This window comes from Heterodontus francisci, chromosome 20, assembly GCF_036365525.1.
Source record: "Heterodontus francisci isolate sHetFra1 chromosome 20, sHetFra1.hap1, whole genome shotgun sequence".
Taxonomy (NCBI): Eukaryota; Metazoa; Chordata; class Chondrichthyes; order Heterodontiformes; family Heterodontidae; genus Heterodontus; species Heterodontus francisci.
Window position 1 is genome coordinate 18,403,892 of NC_090390.1, and position 20,739 is coordinate 18,424,630.

The 20,739-nt window shown below is 43.6% G+C and overlaps 1 protein-coding gene across 2 annotated transcripts in view; it reads right to left on the reverse strand.

Annotated features, from left to right (window-relative positions):
• Positions 1-2,928: 2,928 nt before the first annotated feature.
• Positions 2,929-20,739, reverse strand: part of sirt1 (sirtuin 1) — a 36,741-nt gene continuing 18,930 nt past the window's right edge. For both annotated transcript variants that reach the window (XM_068052418.1, XM_068052417.1), the window contains exons 8-9: positions 18,981-19,577; positions 2,929-5,832 (exon numbers count right to left, since the gene is read on the reverse strand). In XM_068052418.1, coding sequence (XP_067908519.1) covers positions 5,504-5,832; positions 18,981-19,577 — 926 coding nt within the window. In that variant the 3' untranslated portion in view covers positions 2,929-5,503. The remainder of the gene's footprint in view (positions 5,833-18,980; positions 19,578-20,739) is intronic.

Consider the following 20,739-nt stretch of genomic DNA (forward strand, 5'->3'; position numbering starts at 1 on the left):
AGATAAATATTGACCAGGACACTGGGGATAAATTCCCTGCTCTTTGAAATAGTACAATGGGATCTTTTGCACCCACCCAAGGGGGCAGACAGGGCCTCGGTTTAACATCACATCGGGAAGACAGCACCTTAGACTAAAGGCCTGTTCGGGTCTGCAGAAAAAAAACCTGACCCGAGCCCGACTGGCCCGAATCCTTCCATTTTTTCCCGCGCCCAACCCGACCATCAGTTTAACTTACCTTCCGTTTTTCACTTGGTTGCTGATCTGCACAAGCTTAAAATAACTAACAAAACTACCTTTCTAGTCAAAAAAATTACATTAACAGTGGAGCCACTTACCTGTAATGGAGCTGACCCCAAATGCTAGACCCAGAAGTGCAACCTGACCCAATCCAGTATGTCATCAGGTAGGAGGCCTTTACCTCAGACAGTGCAGCACTCCCTCAGTACTGCACTGGAGTGTCATCCTAGATTTTTGTGCTCAAATCTGGATTTGGCCTTGAACTCACAACTTTCTGACTCATAGGCGAGAGTACTAGCAACTGAGCTATGGCTGATATTCAGACAATCCTGGTCTTTCCTGCTCTGTTCGACTTGGATTGGAAAGGTGTCTCTGGACCTTGGGATTCATATGGAAACTACTTCTGCTGTCTCGCACTGTGGAACATACTGGCTACAGTGAAGAAAAGTGCTGCAGTTATCCATGCCCAGTACAGCACCTGCTCCAGAGTGTGTGTCAGGACAGGGTAGGTGGAGCTTTACCCAGTATCCAACCTGCCCTGGGAGGGTTTGATGCGACAATGTAGAGTGAGCTTTATTCTGTAATACCAATACCAGCCTCCGGAGAGAGGGGTTGGAAACAGACAGAGTGAACTCCTCACTCCACCCCCTCCAATTCACGCAAGCAGCCCCACATGCACACCTGCCACTTCTTGTCCCAGGGACCACCCTCCCCACAGTGAGCCACCTCATCTCTTGATTCATCCTTCTTACACTGAGCAGTGGCCAGCCACGCAGCAGCACACCCTCAACTCTAGCTGACTGATTCTGGAGATCACTCTGCTTTTGGCCGTCACTCTTTCCAGGACAAGTGCACCAACACCGTCCTTACTGCAGGACTCATGCAAGGGTTGGAAACTGAAAAGGCTGAATAGGATGTCACAGAAAAATAACTAGAACTGAACAAAATGATTTATTTTTTTTTAAAAATCTACGTTGGTCAAACCAGTTACAGGCTATGCCCGTACAAATAGTGCTGCCATACATACCTGAACTGTAAAGTTCCCCATAGCATGCTCGTATGTGAACGGAATGGCTTAACCCACAGATTAGTTCTCAAACATTTTGAATGACCTGTTAAGAGACATTCCTATCCAATGCAAATGGAAGCAATTCATCCACACATAAACAAGTCTGCAATGTATATTCCCTGCAACCTGCAGAATTAAGTGGCAGTGGCTAATTTCAGTCTTATTTGCACCTTCAGCAGGAAGAAATTATAGACAAAAATGCTCCATTTTCATCTTAAAAGCTGTCTTCTTGTTTATAATCACCTGGAGCAGTAGGCTTGGATTACAAATGGGCTGACTACACTGCATTCAGTTGCTATGGTATGGTAGCATTGTGGCCTAGGAATCCAGAGGTCTGGACTAATGATCCAAGAGACATGAGTTCAAATCTCACTACAGCAGCTGGGGAATTTAAATTCAGTAAATTAAATTAATCTGGAATAATAAACTAGTATTACTAACAATGACTATGAAACTAACAGATTGTCATAACAACCCATTAGATTCACTTTCCTTCATTTAGGGAAGGAAATCTGCTGTCTTTACCTGCTCTGGCCTATATGCGACTCTAGACCCACAGCAATGTTGTTGACTCTTAACTGCCCTCTGAAATAACAGCATGGCTTGCTAGGCCACATCAAAACTGCTGCAACGGTTCAAGAAGGTGACTCACTACCGCCTTTTCAAGGGAAATTAGGGATGGCCTTTGTCAGTGATGCCCACATTCCGTGAATGAATAAAAAAAATCTTTCTTCCTGTGACTTGCAAAACCCCAGCTAAAATAAAAGAGTACATTACAAAGGTAGTAATATGAGCAGAAAGAGCAGTGCCAGTGGAAAAACTGAGATTCGTAAAGTTAAAAAAAAATTCTGGAGGGATTTCATTGAAACACACCTTATGGATACAAAATCGCTATTAACTGGCTCTAGGTCTCATCATGTCTTAAAAACCGACTCCATAAAATCACCATAATTGGTAGCCCTGCTGTCATATCACTTGCAGGACGGCCTCGCTCTGCTTTTGGCCATTACTCTTTACGGGACAAGTGCACTGCCGCATGGCTTAGAAGTTGAAGAGGTTGCAGTTGCTCAATATGATGTCATGGAAAAATAGCTAGAAATGCACAGAGGTGAGAAGCTTGCCCCCTGCAGCTTCGTTGTCAGCAGGTGCAACCTTCTGCAAAATCTGAAGTTTGTCCAATTATGCAATTTTGTGGCACATCCCATTTTCAATCTGAATGCAGAGAGGTTAATGAAATCACCATATTAGAATTAGAATAACAGTTTTTCTTATATTCCATTATAGATTAATTTCTAAAACACTCACTTGGGAAAGAAAATGAAATAAAGATAGGTTTGGAATAACAAACCAATTTATGTTGAACACATTCTATTTTTGTTGCATCTTCACAAACATTTTGAACAAATACAGTGGATAGCAACATATGTAGCAAAATTACACAAATTTTAATGTACTAACATTCAGCAACAGATTCTTCTATATAATGAAAAAAACTGATAGAAAATGTTAAACTATCAACTGCAAAGGAAATGGTTAAATTCAGAACTAAATTAATGGTTTTTCTATACATCAATATAGCCCTTTCAAAAGCAATTTCAATTAATGAATCTAAAGCCAAATAATTTACCAAGGAGATTTATTGCAATATATTATCCATTCAAATACATCTTTAAAAGAGAAGCACAGAGAACAGAGACTGTGGTATATGGAACAGGAACAAGCTTTTGAAATTTTAAATTCAGTTTAAATTAGAACATTTCCATTAATCCTTTTCTTATTTCAAAAAGCATTTTTTTTTGTAAAAGTTCGCAAATTCAATTTGTGGATGTTAAATACATAAAAATCAAGACCCAAAACTGTAAATATGAAATTGTTTTTGTATCTGAAAACAAGTTGCCTTTTAATAACCATTCCTTATAAAAAGTAGTTGAATACATTAATCATTCAGTATGTACAAAGGACAGAGAAATAATTTGAACACCGTACTGCAAAATAATAGATAAGATTGTAGCTTATGTTCAAAACATCAAATTTTGTTGACCATAAATTAGATCACGCTACTACAAAAATTCTTCAATGATATCAATGTGGAATGCTGTGCGGTCTGCACAGGTAGTGACCCACAGTGCTGTCTGCCCTGGGAAATCGACATAAAAAGCTTGAAGCTGTGCTATGCGAACAAATTATCCCACTATTCCAAAATAAACTAGACTGGACATGGGCAGTAGAGGCCTCTGCTGTCTCTCAGCTGCAGAACAAAAAGAACTTAACATGCAGAACTAAAACTGCCACGGTGCTGCATTACCTTCAGATAACTGAGGTTATCAGAGTTTTTCTCATATGCATCTGTCAAAGCAAAGCCCAGCACCACTGAAAAGCATTTAGTCATGTTTTGCCAAACTTTTGTTTTTATTGTTGCAATTTTTAACCATACCTCTCCTTCTAATCTCTCACCACACCCCCCCCCACCCCCCCCACCCCAATAATAACTGGGTAGAGCTTTACACATTTGAAGAACAGTGAACGTCATCTGTGGAAATCAAGGTACAATATTACTAGAATAAAAGGGATATTTATACAGTATTGAAACAGGCTTTGAGTAAAATAACAGCAGACGTTGCAAAATGGCAGTGGTCCAGGTGTGGATGGAGTTAGGTGAGAGAAATTCTATCTCCAAGCCAAATTCAGAAGAAGTGTTGAATGGTCATGTTTAATTCTTGTAGCGTGCAAAAATAAGTCAAAACCTTTAGTTCTTTCACTGAATAGGAAAACTACAAAACAAAACCCTTTACAAATTTCTAATGTCCTCAACTAGATTTTTCTTATAAATTCTTATCAAAATGTAATACACCCATTTTAATGTCTAAACAAAGTTTTCTTCAATGTGCCAGAAGACTATATACTGTACTTAAACTATTTGTTCTGCAGAATATAGAATCAGAGTCTCAGTGCTGGACCACTTTATAAAGGACCCTCTTTATAACAAAACAAAAGATTTGTGTGTGTATATGAAAATTTGCATAATTCATATTTGGCAGTATAGGTTATTTAAGGTTTTATTAAACCACTATGCTTATTCCATGCAATTAACAATATATCAAAAAACTTAAAGAAATAATTTAGCCTTCCAATACAATGGGGTATTAGAATGTAGACACATCAGCAGCAACTACAGCTCAGTGTTATTCAGTGTTCCATCTTCAATTCTGCAATGGTGTCCAAACAGTTCAGCTTTTTTTTTTAAATTACACACTTTACATCTCATTTCCACAGGAAGAAAATGCAAGGAACAACATAAATCTGCTACATACCGAACCTGGAACCAGGTCTGAGCAGAACTGGCACCAGGAGCAAACCCTACAAATCTCTATAAGGCAGCAAGTAACTACAAGTGCTACATATTGTAAAATTGTTCTGAAATCCACTCAACTTGAGTATGCCTCAAAAGGTACTTACTAGCTTCTAATATACAGCTTAAGCTCAATGAAAAATAGTAACCTTGGTGTATAAATTAGCTGCCAGCTCATCTCATAGAAAACATCAGAGCCAGTGTTTCACGAGAGAAGATACAAACTGGAAAAAAATATGTAATATGTTTCAACAAACCACCCACTGCTCGAAAATAAATACTGCAACAGACAGAACCTCTTGAACTTCTGTTGCAGCTCTAGTCATTGAGATTTTCCACTGTTCTTTGGTCTTTTTACCTGTTCCCTTTTATCCTTTTCAGCAATTAAATGGCTTTTGAACAAGCATACACAAAAATATGTACAGAACATTCATTTTAGCTTTTGAGGAACTGTATTAAATAGCTGTACAACTCAAAGCATTTAAATCGAAACTAAAAAAAGTAAAACAAAGTGTAACATCTTGGCAGGGAAGAGAATCTGTCCCCATCATAAAAATAAAAGTTTACAGTAAAGGCAATGTCAATGAACTCAGTGTTAAACAGTTGTCCAAATATGCAAAATTTGTATTTGGTAAAGGTACCGTATTCAGTGAAAAGTAGTTAGTAAAGGTGGCCTAGTGTCTTCAGTGTATAAGAGACTGAACTAGAAGTTTCAGACTGAAGTTCTGCATGATCATTACAGCCACTGTAAGTCCAGGACAGCTTACTGGCTATAGAAAATGTCCTAAAAGTGGGCTAATGCTGGTGGATAGTTTAATAATAACAGCATCATGCAATTGTGCCTCTTACTCCAACAAATCAGCATCTTCACATTCAGCTTGCACGGGGTTTTCAACTGACTCACTCAATACTTCGCCACCTCCAAAATGCTCACTTTCAGCCCTAAAGTACATCCCTTCGGCTCCATACGGAGTTCCAGCTTCTTCCTCTATTCCATGATAAAATTCTTCAATATCACTCTCCTCTTCCCCGTCACCAACACTTCTGCTGCTACAGGATTCATTGTCGCTAACACTATTGCCAGAAGATGAACCCTCATCTCCCTCAGAGTCCGAGTAGACTTCTGCGCCGTGGAAAATGTAACGATTGGGTGCCAAGAACAGATACTGGTAATCTGAAATTTGAGAAATTAACATGTAAGGCCTTGTAGTAAGTTAGAAATACACAATATTAAATTAATTCCCTCCCCAGCACTTCCATCTGCAATGTAAAACATCCAAAGTTTAGGACTGAAAGTCTATGGGCGCCATAATCCATATCTGGCTTCTGTAGTTGGGAGGACAATGCAAAGTACTAGGCAATGGTGCAAAATGTTCTTTATTGCTTTATTAAATGACATTACATTGCACCAATCTGCAAGAATTAGATTCACAGAAGTGTATAGGAAATGCAAAGAAATCTGCCTCATTAGGGGCGGCACAGTAGCGAACACTGCAGCCTCACTGCTCCAGCGACCCGGGTTCGGTTCTGGGTACTGCCTGTGCGGAGTTTGCAAGTTCTCCCTGTGACCGCGTGGGTTTCCTCTGGTTTCCTCCCACATGCTGAAGACTTGCGGGTTGATAGGTAAATTGGCCATTGTAAAAAATTGCCCCGAGTGTAGGTAGGTGGTAGGAGAATTAAGGGAAGGTGGAGATGTGAGGGGGAAAAATGGGATTAATAGAGGATTAGTATAAATGGGTGGTTGATGGTCGGCATGGACTCGGTGGGCCGAAGGGCCTGTTTCGTTGCTGTATCTCTCTATGACACTAATTCCAGTTCATCATTACAATAACCTCCACCTTTGAATTTTGGAGTCCCTTTGAAAGGCTTTCTCCTCGCCCCCAAATTTTTATTTCCATTTATTTAAAGTTCACTGACATAAACAGACAATAGTCTAAACATACAATGTGATGTACAATGTCAGTTGTGGTTCAGCGGGTAGGATTCTCATCTCCAAGTCACAAGTTGTGCATTCATGACCAGAGTTTCAAGCACAAAATCTCGACTGCCAAGGCAGTGCAGTACTGAGGGAGTGCAACACTGCAAGAGGTACCATCTTTTGGACTGAACGATAGATTGAGGATCCATCTGCCCAATCACGACATTAAAAATATAATGACACTATTTTGAAAAGCAGAAAAGTTCTCCTTGCCGTCCTGAACAACATTTATTCCTTAACCAGCCTCTCTGAGGCAGATTATCTGGTTGTTATCGCAATACTGTTTGTGGGAACTTGTGCACACATTAGCCAGTGGGCCCACATCGCTGCAAACCGAGCGGCCCACACTGACGCAAACCAGGGGTCGGCAACCTGCGGCTCTTTAATATCTCATGTGCGCCTCCCAACCTTTTCCAGTTGGATCACATTAACATGAAAAAAGCCTAAAAAAATTAAGTCAAGAAAAGTAAGAGCTGTGTTTTTATTGGGAATAAAAGGCTTATCATTATGCTGGACTTTATGGTTTCAAATGATTGTTTAAACAAAAAGCATCATCATGCTCTAAATAAATCTGGTCAGGCATAGCTACACCATGGTTATAAATAATGCCTTTGGTTCAGAGAACAGATTTTGCAACTGTTATTGTTTCTAATATCGCTGAGATAACAATGTATTCTGAATGTGCTATTAGAAGCTTTTTCTTAAATCATGAGAATCTTTCTTTCTTTGGCCTCCTTGTCTCGAGAGACAATGGGTAAGTGCCTGGAGGTGGTCAGTGGTTTGTGAAGCAGCGCCTGGAGTGGCTATAAAGGCCAATTCTAGAGTGACAGACTCTTCCACAGGTGCTGCAGATAAAATTGGTTGTCGGGGCTGTTACAGTTAGCTCTCCCCTTGCGCTTCTGTCTTTTATCCTGCCAACTAAGTCTCTTCGACTCGCCATGCTTTAGCCCCGCCTTTATGGTTGCCCGCCAGCTCTGGCGATCGCTGGCAACTGACTCCCACAACTTGTGATCAATGTCAGACTTCATGTCGCGTTTGCAGACGTCTTTAAAGCGGAGACATGGACGGCCGGTGGGTCTGGTACCAGTGACGAGCTTGCTGTACAATGTGTCCTTGGGGATCCTGCCATCTTCCATGCGGCTCACATGGCCAAGCCATCTCAGGCGCCGCTGGCTTAGTAGGGTGTATATGCTGGGGATGTTGGCCGCCTCGAGGACTTCTGTGTTGGAGATACGGTCCTACCACCTGATGCCAAGGATTCTCCGGAGGCAGCGAAGATGGAATGAATTGAGACGTCGCTCTTAGCTGACGTACATTGTCCAGGCCTCACTGCCGTAGAGCAAGGTACTGAGGACACAGGCTTGATACACTTGGACTTTTGTGTTCTGTGTCAGTGCGCCATTTTCCCACACTCTCTTGGCCAGTCTGGACATAGCAGTGGAAGCCTTTCCCATGCGCTTGTTTAATTCTGCATCGAGAGACAGGTTACTGGTGATAGCTGAGCCTAGGTAGGTGAACTCTTGAACCACTTCCAGAGTGTGGTCGCCGATATTGATGGATGGGGCATTTATGACGTCTTGTCCCATGATGTTCGTTTTCTTGACGCTGATGGTTAGGCCAAATTCATTGCAGGCAGCCGCAAACCTGTCGATGAGTCTCTGCAGACATGAGAATCAGTAGCCTAAGCATCTTTAAAGTTTGTTTTAAAGATGACTTTACTGACAGCATTAAAGAAAAATCCATTTACCACAAGATCTGTCATAAAAGCACAAACAAAAAACAGTTTTATATGTAAATTTCTTATTACTTTTTTTATTCAAAGTGGAAACATGCTGTTTTTTCATTAAAGTAATCTGGTACAAAGTAAATGGTAAAAACCATTTTTACATTTTCTTTTTTGAAAATTCATGCAAATTGATGCATAAAACCTGAACAGGCATATACTGGAGATACAAAGAAAAAAAAATAAAAAGGGCGCAAAAAACGCAATAATTCAGAGTTAGGTCTAATTTAATTCCAATTTTTTTCCTATTTATACATCAATTCAACGCAGGTATTTTATTAGATGTAAACTATCCATTTTACCAGAGACACTTGGAAATTTGCTATGCATTTAGATTAGAAATGCCGAATTTTCATCTTGCAGCTCCCAATAGTTTTTAATTTTAGGCATTTATTTTTAAAAAAGGCTCTTCAGGTAAAAATGGTTGCCGACGCATTGATGCAGGACGACAAATCCACACCGACGCAAGCCAGTAAGTCCACACCGACAGAAACCGACCATTCCACATAGACATAGACCAGCAGGTCCACAAAGTGACACAAACCACAACATCTCTGACTCGTACAGTACAGAAGGAGGCCATTCAGCACATCGAGTCTGTGCCAGCTCCTTGAAAGAGCATTCCAGTTTGTCCCTTTCTGCTCTTTCCCTGTAACCCTGCAATTTTTGCTGCTTCAAACATTTATCCAATTCCCTTTGGAATATGACTGAATCTGTATTCATCACCTGTTGGGCAGTGCCCCCACTGTCCACTTGAAAATTGGGAGCAAAACTGGGAGCAAAACTTTAAAAATAAGATTTTCATTGGCTGAGAACAGCTTTAAAGAGTTGCTTTAAAGTCTGAAAGCCAAGATATTTTTAAGATTGACATGAATGTAAACAGGTCAATCTTGGGCATGTTTTTACATCATACACCAGAAGAGGTTAGTATATAAATCTGTAGCACCTGGATGAGGAAGGGTTAATTATTTAGAGCCCTAAATAAAGCCAAGTGTTAATTAACTAAAAACCAGCCAGCCCACATCGGCACAAGCCACCCAGATTTGCATTATGATGCTTTATTGGAACCTGAAAAAGACTCATTGCCAGGACCCAGGATTCCTCCCACTCACCTCCAGATTGCCCTCTAAATGGGTACGGTAGCCCTAGCTGGTGAAGCAGGAGGCAGCTTACCAGTGCTCTGTACTGGTAGTCTATGCGATTTTAGCTGCTTCAACTCAATGATGGGGGAGCCCAGCACATCTGTGCGAAAGATAAGGATGAAGCATTTGCAACAATCTTCAGCCAGAAGTGCCGAGTTGATGATCCATCTCGGCCTCCTCCTGAAGTCCCCAACATCACAGATGCCAGACTTCAGCCAATTCAATTCACTCCAGGTGATATCAAGAAACAACTGAAGGCATTGGATACTGCAAAAACTATGGGCCCTGACAATCTTCCAGCAATAGTACTGAAGACCTGTGCTCCGGAACTTGCCATGCGCCTAGACAAGCTGTTCCAGTATAGCGACAATGCTGGCATCTACCCAGCAATGTGGAAAATTGCCCAGGTATGTCCTGTACACAGAAAGCAGGACAAGTCCAACCTGGCCAATTACCACCCCATCAGTCTACTCTCAATCATCAGTAAAGTGATGGAAGGTGTCATCAACAGTGTCATCAAGCAGCACTTATTTATGTATTTAGAGATACAGCACTGAAACAGGCCCTTCGGCCCACCGAGTCTGTGCTGACCATCAACCACTCATTTATACTAATCCTACATTAATCCCATATTCCTACCACATCCCCTCAATTCCCCTACCACGTACCTACACTAGGGACAATTTACAATGGCCAATTTACCTATCAACCTGCAAGTCTTTGGCTGTGGGAGGAAACTGGAGCACCCAGCAGAAACCCACGCGGTCACAGGGAGAACTTGCAAACTCCGCACAGGCAGTACCCAGAATCGAACCCGGGTCACTGGAGCCGTGAGGCTGCGGTGCTAACCACTGCGCCACTGTGCCATCCCAAACATGCTTTGCAATAACCTGCTCAGTGATGCTCAGTTTGGGTTCCGCCAAGGCCACTCAGCTCCTGACCTCATTACAGCCTTGGTTCAAACATGGATAAAAGAGCTGAACTCAAGAGGTGAGGAGAGTGACTGCCCTTGACATCAAGGCAGCATTTGGCCGAGTATGGCATCAAGGAACACTAGCAAAAGTAGTCAATGGGAATCTGGGGGAAAACTCTCTGCTGGTTGGAGTCATACCTAACGCAAAGGAAGATGGTTGTGGTTGTTGGAGGTCAATCATCTGAGCTCCAGGACATCACTGCAGGAGTTCCTCAGGGTAGTGTCCTAGGCCCAAACATCTTCAGCTGCTTCATCAATGACCTTCCTTCAATCACTAGTACAGAAGTGGGGATGTTTGCTGATGACTGCACAATGTTCAGCACCATTCGCGACTCCTCAGATAATGAAGCAGTCCATGTAGAAATGCAGCAAGACCTGGACAATATCCAGGCTTGGGCTGATAAGTGGCAAGTAACATTCGTGCCACACAAGTGTCAGGAAATGACCATCTCCAACAAGAGAGAATCTAACCATCTCCCCTTGACATTCAATGGCATTACCAGCACTGGATCCCCCACTATCAACATCCAAGGGACTACCATTGACAAGAAACTGAACTGGAGTAGCCATATAAATATCGTGGCTACAAGAGCAGGTCAGAGGCTAGGAATCTTGTGGGGTGTAACTCAACTCCTGACTCCCCAAAGCCTGTCCATCATCGACAAAGCACAAGTCAGGAGTGTGATGGAATACTCTCCACTTGCCTGGATGGGTGCAGCTCCAACAACACTCAAGAAGCTCTACACCATCCAGGACAAATCAGCCCACTTGATTGGCACCCCATCCACGAACATTCACTCCCTCCACCACCGATGCATAGTGGCAGCAGTGTGTACCATCTTATAAGATGCACTTCAGCAATGCACCAAGGCTCCTTTGACAGCACCTTCCAAACCCATGACCTTTACCAACTAGAAGGACAAGGGCAGCAAATGGATGGGAACACCACCAACTGCAAGTTCCCCTCCAAGTCACACACCGTCCTGACCTGGAACTATATTGTCGTTCCTTCACCGTCGCTGGGTCAAAATCCTAGAACTCCCTTCCCAACAGCACTGTGGATGTACCTACCTCACACAGACTTCAGCGGTTCAAGAAGGCAGCTCACCACTACCTTCTCAAGGGCAATTAGGGATGGGTAATAAACGCTGGCCTAGCCAGTGACACCCACATCCCATGAATGAATAAGAAAAACTTCAGCACTCATCCAGACACTCAGTGGGAGGGAGTAATGAAGCTAAATTCTGTCAAGCCATAATTCATCTCTCTGGTATTAGTAAAGTGTTGGGTGTCCCTATGGATGACACCATATTCTACCTGCATGGATTTTTCAGTGATTTGCTTTACAGACACAAAAATGATGATTTTCCATGAACTTCACATACGCATTTGCCAAAAACAGTGCACCAAGGGGCCCACTCAGCTGTACAAAAAGCATTCTAGACAATGGCTGTCGGCTTCCTTTCTCCCCCATTACCAGCAACTTATTTTTCATCTGCACCAGGCAGTTTGCAGTAATCATTTATTGTTCCTTCATCCTATGCAGAAGGATCTTTGCTTCCCAAGTTCTTTCACCTAGTTCTTTGATAAGGTCCCGCATGGGAGATTGGTTAAGAAGGCAAGAGCCCATGGGATCCAGGGCAATTTGGCAAATTGGATCCAAAATTGGCTTAGTGGCAGGAGGCAGAGGGTGATGGTCGAGGATTGTTTTTGCGAGTGGAAGCCTGTGACCAGTGGTGTACCGCAGGGATCGGTGCTGCGACCCTTGCTGTTTGTAGTGTACACTAATGATTTAGACGTGAATATAGGAGGTGTGACCAGTAAGTTTGCAGATGACATGAAAATTGGTGGTGTCGTAAATAGTGAGGAGGAAAGCTTTAGATTACAGGATGATATAGATGGGCTGGTGGGATGGGCGGAGCAGTGGCAAATGGAGTTTAATCCTGAGAAGTGTAAGGTAATGCATTTTGGGAGGACTAACAAGGCAAGGGAATATACAATGGATGGTAGGACCCAGGAACATAGAACATAGAACAGTACAGCACAGTACAGGCCCTTCGGCCCACGATGTTGTGCCGAACCTTTAACCTACTCTAGGATCAAACTACCTACATACCCTTCATACTACTATCATCCATGTACCCATCCAAGAGTCACTTAAATGTCCCTAATGTATCTGCTTCTACTACCACCGCTAGCAGTGCATTCCACGCACCCACCACTCTCTGTGTAAAGAACCTACCTCTGACATCTCCCCGAAACCTTCCTCCAATCACCTTAAAATTATGCCCCCTGGTGATAGCCCTTTCCGCCCTGGAAAAAAGTCTCTGGCTATCCACTCTATCTATGCCTCTCATCATCTTGTACCCCTCTATCAAGTCACCTCTCATCCTTCTTCGCTCCAATGAGAAAAGCCCTAGCTCCCTCAATCTTTCTTCATAAGACATGCCCTCCAGTCCAGGCAGCATCCTGGTAAATCTCCTCTGCACCCTCTCTAAAGCTTCCACATCCTTCCTATAATGAGGGGACCAGAACTGAACACAATATTCCAAGTGTGGTCGAACCAGGGCTTTATAGAGCTGCAGCATAACCTCGCGGCTCTTAAACTCAATCCCCCTGTTAATGAAAGCCAACACACCATACGCTTTCTTAACAACCCTATCAACTTGGGTGGCAACTTTGAGCGATCTATGGACATGGACCCCAAGATCCCTCTGTTCCTCCACACTACCAAGAATCCTGTCTTTAAGCCGGTATTCTGCATTCAAATTCAACCTTCCAGAATGAATCACTTCACACTTTTCCAGGTTGAACTCCATCTGCCACTTCTCACCCAGCTCTGCATCCTGTCAATGTCCCGTTGCAACCTACAACAGCCTTCCACACTATCCACAACTCCAGCAACCTTTGTGTCATCGGCAAACTTGCTAATCCAGCCTTCCACTTCCTCATCCAAGTCATTTATAAAAATCACAAAGAGCAGAGGTCCCAGAATAGATCCCTGTGGAACACCACTGGTCACCAAGCTCCAGGCTGAATACTTCCCATCTACTACCACCCTCTGTCTTCTATGGGCCAGCCAATTCTGTATCCAGACAGCCAACTTTCCCTGTATCCCATGCCTCCTTACTTTCTGAATGAGCCTACCATGGGGAACCTTATCAAACGCCTTGCTAAAATCCATATACACCACATCCACTGCTCTTCCTTCATCAACGTGTTTTGTCACATCTTCAAAGAATTCAATAAGGCTTGTGAGGCATGACCTGCCCCTCACAAAGCCATGCTGACTGTCTCTAATCAAACCATGCCTTTCCAAATAATCATAAATCCTGTCTCTCAGAATTCTCTCCAATAACTTGCCCACTACCGACGTAAGACTGACTGTACAGGAAGTACAGAAGGTCAGAGGGACCTTGGTGTACTTATCCATAGATCACTGAAGGCAGCAGCACAGGTAGATAAGGTGGTTAGGAAAGCATATGGGATACTTGCCTTTATTAGCCGAGGCATAGAATATAGGGGCGGCACAGTGGCGCAGTGGTTAGCACCGCAGCCTCACAGCTCCAGGGACCCGGGTTCGATTCCGGGTACTGCCTGTGTGGAGTTTGCAAGTTCTCCCTGTGTCTGCGTGGGTTTTCTCCGGGTGCTCCGGTTTCCTCTCACAAGCCAAAAGACTTGCAGGTTGATAGGTAAATTGGCCATCATAAATTGTCACCAGTATAGGTAGGTGGTAGGGAAATATAGGTACAGGTGGGGATGTTTGGTAAGAATATGGGATTAGTGTAGGATTAGTATAAATGGGTGGTTGATGTTCGGCACAGACTCGGTGGGCCGAAGGGCCTGTTTCAGTGCTGTATCTCAAATCTAATCTAATCTAAAAATTTGCGATAAGAGCAGGGAGGTTATGATGGAGCTATACAAGTTGCGAGTTAGGCCACAGCTGGAATACTGTGTACTGTTTTGGGCACCACACTATAGGAAGGATGTGATTGCACTGGGGAGGGTGCAGAGGAGATTCACCAGGATGTTGCCTGGGCTGGAGCTTTTCAACTATGAAGAGAGACTGGATAGGCTAGGGTTGCTTTCCTTAGAGCAGAGAAGGCCGAGGGGAGATATGATTGAGGTATACAAAATTATGAGGGGCATTGATAGGTTAGATAGGAAGAAACTTTTTCCCTTAGCAGATGGTTGGCACAGACACAATGGGCCGAAGGGCCTGTTTCTGTGCTGTATTACTGTATGACTATGACACCAGCACAGAACTCAGCCACACATGCCAGCACTGCCCAAATTCAACTACCAGCCTTGCTGAGTTAGTGAAACTCAACTAGCAGAGTTATTACAATTGGCATCGGTACCCCTGGGTTCAGAATGGGGCAGGAGCGGCAACAATGATGGCAGAGCAGCAGAGCTTAGCAGGAGGGAGGAGCCTTTAAAAACAAATATGGGAGACACTGGCAGCGACAGAGCAGCAAAGTACAGCGGGAAAGAGAAATCCTTGAAAACAGCGCAAGAAACAGCAGCAACGTCAGAGCAGCAAAGCACAGCGAGAAACAGGATCAGTGCCGAGAGGCAGGGATACATCGTGAAGTGATGTCACAGGACAAGTGAACATTGTGAGTTCACTGCTTTTTGAAGGAGACCGAATGGAAGTTTAAAAAAGCGGTGGTGGAGACAGCGAGCGAGACCAACAGGGAGGGTATTGTTTCAAATTAGGAGCTGAGAATTAAAAATATTCAAACAGGGTAGTGTAACAGTAAGTGTTGTGATAAGATTAGCACAGAGAAGAAGTGGAGATATTAATTAAAACTGATATTTTAAACAGGGTACTAAACAGATTGTTCAGAAAGGGAATAGAGGTTTTTTTTTAAGATCATGAATGGGCAGCTGCGACTTATTGCTTGCAATTCCTGCGCCATATGGGAACCTTAGGACACTTCATGTGTCTTGGGCGATGTGTGTAGGAAGTGTCTCCAGCTGCTTCAGCTCAAGCAGCTGAATCACTTTGAAGCATCAGGGAACAGGAGAGTTTCCTGGATCGTACGTTCCAGCAGGTAGTCACCCCACATGCAGTAGGAGTTCAGGGTAACAGATGGGTAGCCATCTGGAAGATTAGGAAGAGACAGGAGGTACAGGAGTCTTTGGGGTGTGTGCCCCTCTCAAACAGGTACTCAGGCCTCTGGGAGTGACTATACTCTGAAGGAGTGCAGACCAGATCATGGCACCAATGGGCAAGGGACTGTACAGGATGGAGTAGCAAAGTGTAGAAATGTGGTGGGGGAGGGGTGTGAGTGAGATTCCATAGTCAGGGGAACAGACAGGCATTTCTGTAACCATTATTGAATGTCCCACATGATGTGTTGCCTCCCTGGTGCCAGTGTACAGGACATCATGGAGAGGGTGCAGAATATTCTGGAGAGGGAAGGAAGGAGTGAGCCAAACGTTATGGGACATGTTTGGAACAACACAGAGACACTAGGTATTGAGGTCCTACGGTCATATTTCAGGAGCTAGGGAGGGAGTTAAAGAATAGGACCTCGAAGATAGTAATCTCTGGATTACTCCCGGTACCAAGCACTAGCAAGAGTGGAAGAAATAGGAAGATAGAGGGGATCATCGCGTGGCTTGAAGCATGGTGCAAGAGGGAGGGCTTCCGATTCTTGGGGCATTGGGACCAGTTTTGCAGCAGAAGGCATCTATTCAAAAGGGACAAGTTGCACCTCAACAGGACTGGGACTAATATCTTCACAGGGAAGTTCACTCGTCTGATTCGGGAGCATTTAAACTGAATTGGCAGGGAGATGGGCAACAGCATATAGAAGTAGAAAAGAGGAATAAGGTGATATTGGGCGACTTTAATTACCCAAATATCGACTGGGATAATTTTAGAGCAAAGGGTAAGGAGCAGGAGGAACTTCTGAAATCTGTTCAGGAGATCCTCCTTGATCAGTATGCTCTTAGCCCAACTAGAAAGGTGGCATTGCTGGATTTGGTGCTGAGGAATGAGGTGGACCAAGTTTCTGTTAGGGAACACTAGGGTAAGAGTGATCATTGTATCATAAGGTTTAGACTAGTAGTACAGAAAATCAAGGAACAAAATAAGATAGAACGTCTAGATTGGAAGAGGGCTAATTTTAATGAGATGAGAAGGTATCTAGCCAAGGTAAAATGGAGCCCAAGACTGACAGGAAGAGCTGTATCCGAATAATGGGTTATCTTTAAGGAAGAGATGCTTCAGGTACAGGCTAGGTACATTCCAACATGGGCGAAAGGTAAGGGAACCAAAAACAGGGTTCCTTGGATGACGAGGGAGATAGAGATTATGATGAAACAAAAAGAGGGTGTATGATGCATGTTAGGAGAACTCAAATGAGAACCAGGCCATATATAGTAAGTTGAGAGGGGAGGTGAAGAGGAAAATAAGACTGACAAAGAGAATATGAGAATAGAATGGCAGTCACCATGAAAGGGAACTCAAAAACCTTCTACTGGCATATAAATAGTAAACGGGTAGTAAGACATGGAGTGGGGCTTGTTAGGGACAAAAAGGTAATGCCTAGAGGTGCAGGGCAAGGCTAATACATTTAATGAGTACTTTGTATCAGTGCTATTAAGGAAGTGGAATCTGACAAAATATTTGTAGAAGTGGAGGGGGTAAAAATTGGGGGGGGGGGTGGTTGGGGAAGTACTAAAAAGGCTGGCTATGCTTAGGGTAGATAAGTCACCTGATCTGGATGGCTTGCATCCCAGGTTGCTAAAGGAAGTGGGGATGGAGATAGCGGAAGGGCTTTCCATAATCTTCCAATCTTCCCTGGATACGGGGGAGGTTCCAGAGGATTGAAGAATGGCAAATGTGACACCCTTAATCAAGAAAGGGTATAAGGACAGTCCTAGAAACTACAGGGAAGTTTTGTAACAGAGAGGATTAATGAGGGGAATGTGGTGGATGTTATTTATATGGATTTTAGGAAGGCGTTTGATAAGGTATCACTTAAAAGGCTGGTTAACAAAATTGAGGCTCATGAAATAGGAGGGTCAGTCTCAAATTGGATAAAAAATTGGCTTAAGGACAGAAAACAGCCAGTCATGGTAAATCGTTGTTTTTCAGATTGAAGGACGATAGACGTGGTGTTCCCCAAGGGTCAGCGCTGGGACCATTGCTTTTTTTGCTATATATAAATGTCTTGGATCTTGGAATACACAGTCGAATCGCCAAATTTGCCAATGACACCAAACTTGGAGGTGTGGCAAACAGGGAAAACGATATGAACTGCCTGCAACAGGACAGATAGGCTAGCAGAATGAGCAGGCAGGTGGCAGATGGAATTTAATACTAAGAAGTGTGAGGTGATGCATTTTGGCAGAAGGAATAGGGAACAATATATACTTAATGGCACAGTTCTAAAGAGTGTGCAAGAACAGAGGGACTTGGGGGTGCATATGCATCAACTTTTGAAGGTGGCAGGACACATTGAGAGTTAGTAAAGCATGAGATCTTGGGCTTCAAAAATAGAGGCATTGAATACAAAAACAGGGAAGTTATGCTGAACTTTTATAAAACTCTGGTTAGATCCCAACTGGAGTATTGCATTCAGTTCTGGTCACCACACTTTAGGAAAGATATGAGGGTCCTTGAGAGGGTATAGCGGAGAATTACCAGAATGGCTCCAGGGATGGGGATGTGTTACAAGGTTAGATTGGAGAAACTGTTTTTGTTCTCCTTAGAACAAAGATGATTTAGTGGAGGTGTACAAGATTATGACAGGATTAGATAAGTTAGACAAGGAAAAACTGTTCCCATTAACTATTCGCACAAGGACTAGGAACACAAATTGAAGGTTTTGGGCAAGAGATACGGGGGAATATGAGGAAGAACTTCGTATGCAGTAGATAGTAATGACCTGGAAACTCGATGCCCACAAGAAGGGGTGGAAGCAGAGACAATCAATGACTTCAAAAGGAAACTGAATGGCCACTTGAAGGAAATAAACTTGCAGGGCCAGGACGATCGAACAGGGTAGTGGGACTGACTGGATAACTCTGTAGAGAGCCAGCATGGACTCGATGGGCCAAATGGCCCCCTTCTGTGGCATAAATGACTGACTGCTGATTGCTATCCAGTGATGGAAAGCATGCATATGGAAGGTGGCACAGGACTGAACCTGGTTGTGAAGGCTCCTACGTTTAAATAGCCTGCCAACAGTCAATGTCTCTGCTATATGAAGAACTAGGGCAAGGTACCAGAGGGTAATCACCAGCAAGAAGCAACACCAAGAGGGTAATATTGGCATTTTATGCATTGGTACACTGATGTCTACTTGACTGACAGGTCAGTGGTCAACCCAGCCTTGGTCACTAGCCACTGATGGCCAGTACATAGAATATATCAACACTCAAGAATGCACAGATCTAAAAACTGGGCGAAACATATATCAGGACTTACCAGCCAATCGTTTACTGATTTGCTCTTTTGGACATTTACTACACCAGCCTTTTTTGAGGGTTTCCTTAACCGGTTTTACATCACTTGGAGCATGATGCTCAGTGTTTGGACAACAATCCTCAACAGGTTGAGTGACATCGTTGGTACAATTTCCAGAGCTTTCCGCCACAGAAGTCTTGCTCTCCAGTTCCTTCTCATAAATTTTTTCTATCTCAGATTCTGGTAGATTTTCCTTTGCACAACTTGTAGTGGATTCTGCAACAGATTCATAACTTTTAGCCATGGAACCTTTTTTTGTTGCCAACTTGTGAGTCTCCATTTCTTGCTCACATGAACTAGAATCTTCAGTTAAAATGGGAGGAGTAGGAGGCAGTTCAAATGATGGACATTTCAATTCTTTTTGCAACCTTGGGGGCTTTTCTGTGGTTTCTGTAAGTTTTACTGGATTGCTGCAAAGGTCTTCAAACTCTCCACCCAAACGATGAAATAGCTCATTAATGACAACATCACAATCGCCCAGTAGTTCCACGTCAAAGTTAAGGTGATTCAAGGGCTCCCTATTAATCAGCACCTGAGGCACATGGTGTGGTATAGAGCCTGCATAAAAATTAAAAGAGAGTTAGGATTATATTACAAGTAAAAGCACAAAATAACACAACTAAACAAAGGGAGCAATTGCTGGAAACCCTCCGCATCTGTAGAGAACAGCAAGTTGACATATCAAGGTGTGTAGCTGAGTTCTGATGAAGGGTCCACACCTGAAATTTCAATTTGCCTTTTCTTTCCACAAACAGATTGACTTGCTGAATGATTCCAGCTTTTTCTATTTTTCTTTCAAGATTTCCAGTATCCACAGTGTTTTTTTCCTTTGTTCTCACAAATAGGATTTAGCAACATATTTAATTGTTTGTAATTTCAAACCATTAATTACAAACTGGAGCAGTGCCATTAAACAAATAATGCTTTAATAGACTTTATTCTGAAACAAAAAAAAGTGCAATCCAGGTTCTCTGACAGTCATTAACATGAGACAGAGCTGTACATACTCAAAAAGCACCAAAATGTAATCCTTAATCAGCACTAAATTAGGTGGGCAGCAGTTGGAGGAGTTACAATGGTTGGAATCTTACGCGCCCCCCCACCCCAAAGAGCAGGCTGGTGGTGTGGGGACCTAAAATGGAGTAAGAGGCTCGAGGGACCCTTCCTGACCCCTCCCACCTCCATTTTACACAGGGCGACGGGGGCAGGAAATGGCCTGCCCATCCCAGGCCAATCAAGGCTCTTAAGTGGCCAGTTAATGGCCACTTAAGGGCCTCCGCCCGCCGCCACGGGGATTTTACCATTGGCAGGTGGGCAGCCCAGGCCCCAGAAAAGCCACCTGTAAAAAGTAGGCGGCCTTCTGCCAGCCTTGGGGGGGCCCTCCTGTTCAGGCACCCTTTGGCCAAGAGGGCTGCCCCGATGCCCCAACCATCCCCAATGCCCAACATACCCTCCATCTCCCCCAAATCGACCACCCTTGCCTCACTGGGGCCAGACTGATCAACCCCAGCGAGGCCCCAAAAACATACCTCCTTTCCATTGTCTCCATCATTTTGGTCACGAAGCTGTGTTGCAGTCCCAGCAGTGGCCACCGCCGATTGGCCGGCAGCTCCATTAGGCGAGACTTCCTGCCTCAATGAGGTGTAAGTCCTGCCTAAGACCAATTAAGTGCCTCTTGACCGTAAAATCCCGAATGGATCCCCAGGCCCAGTGGAGGTGA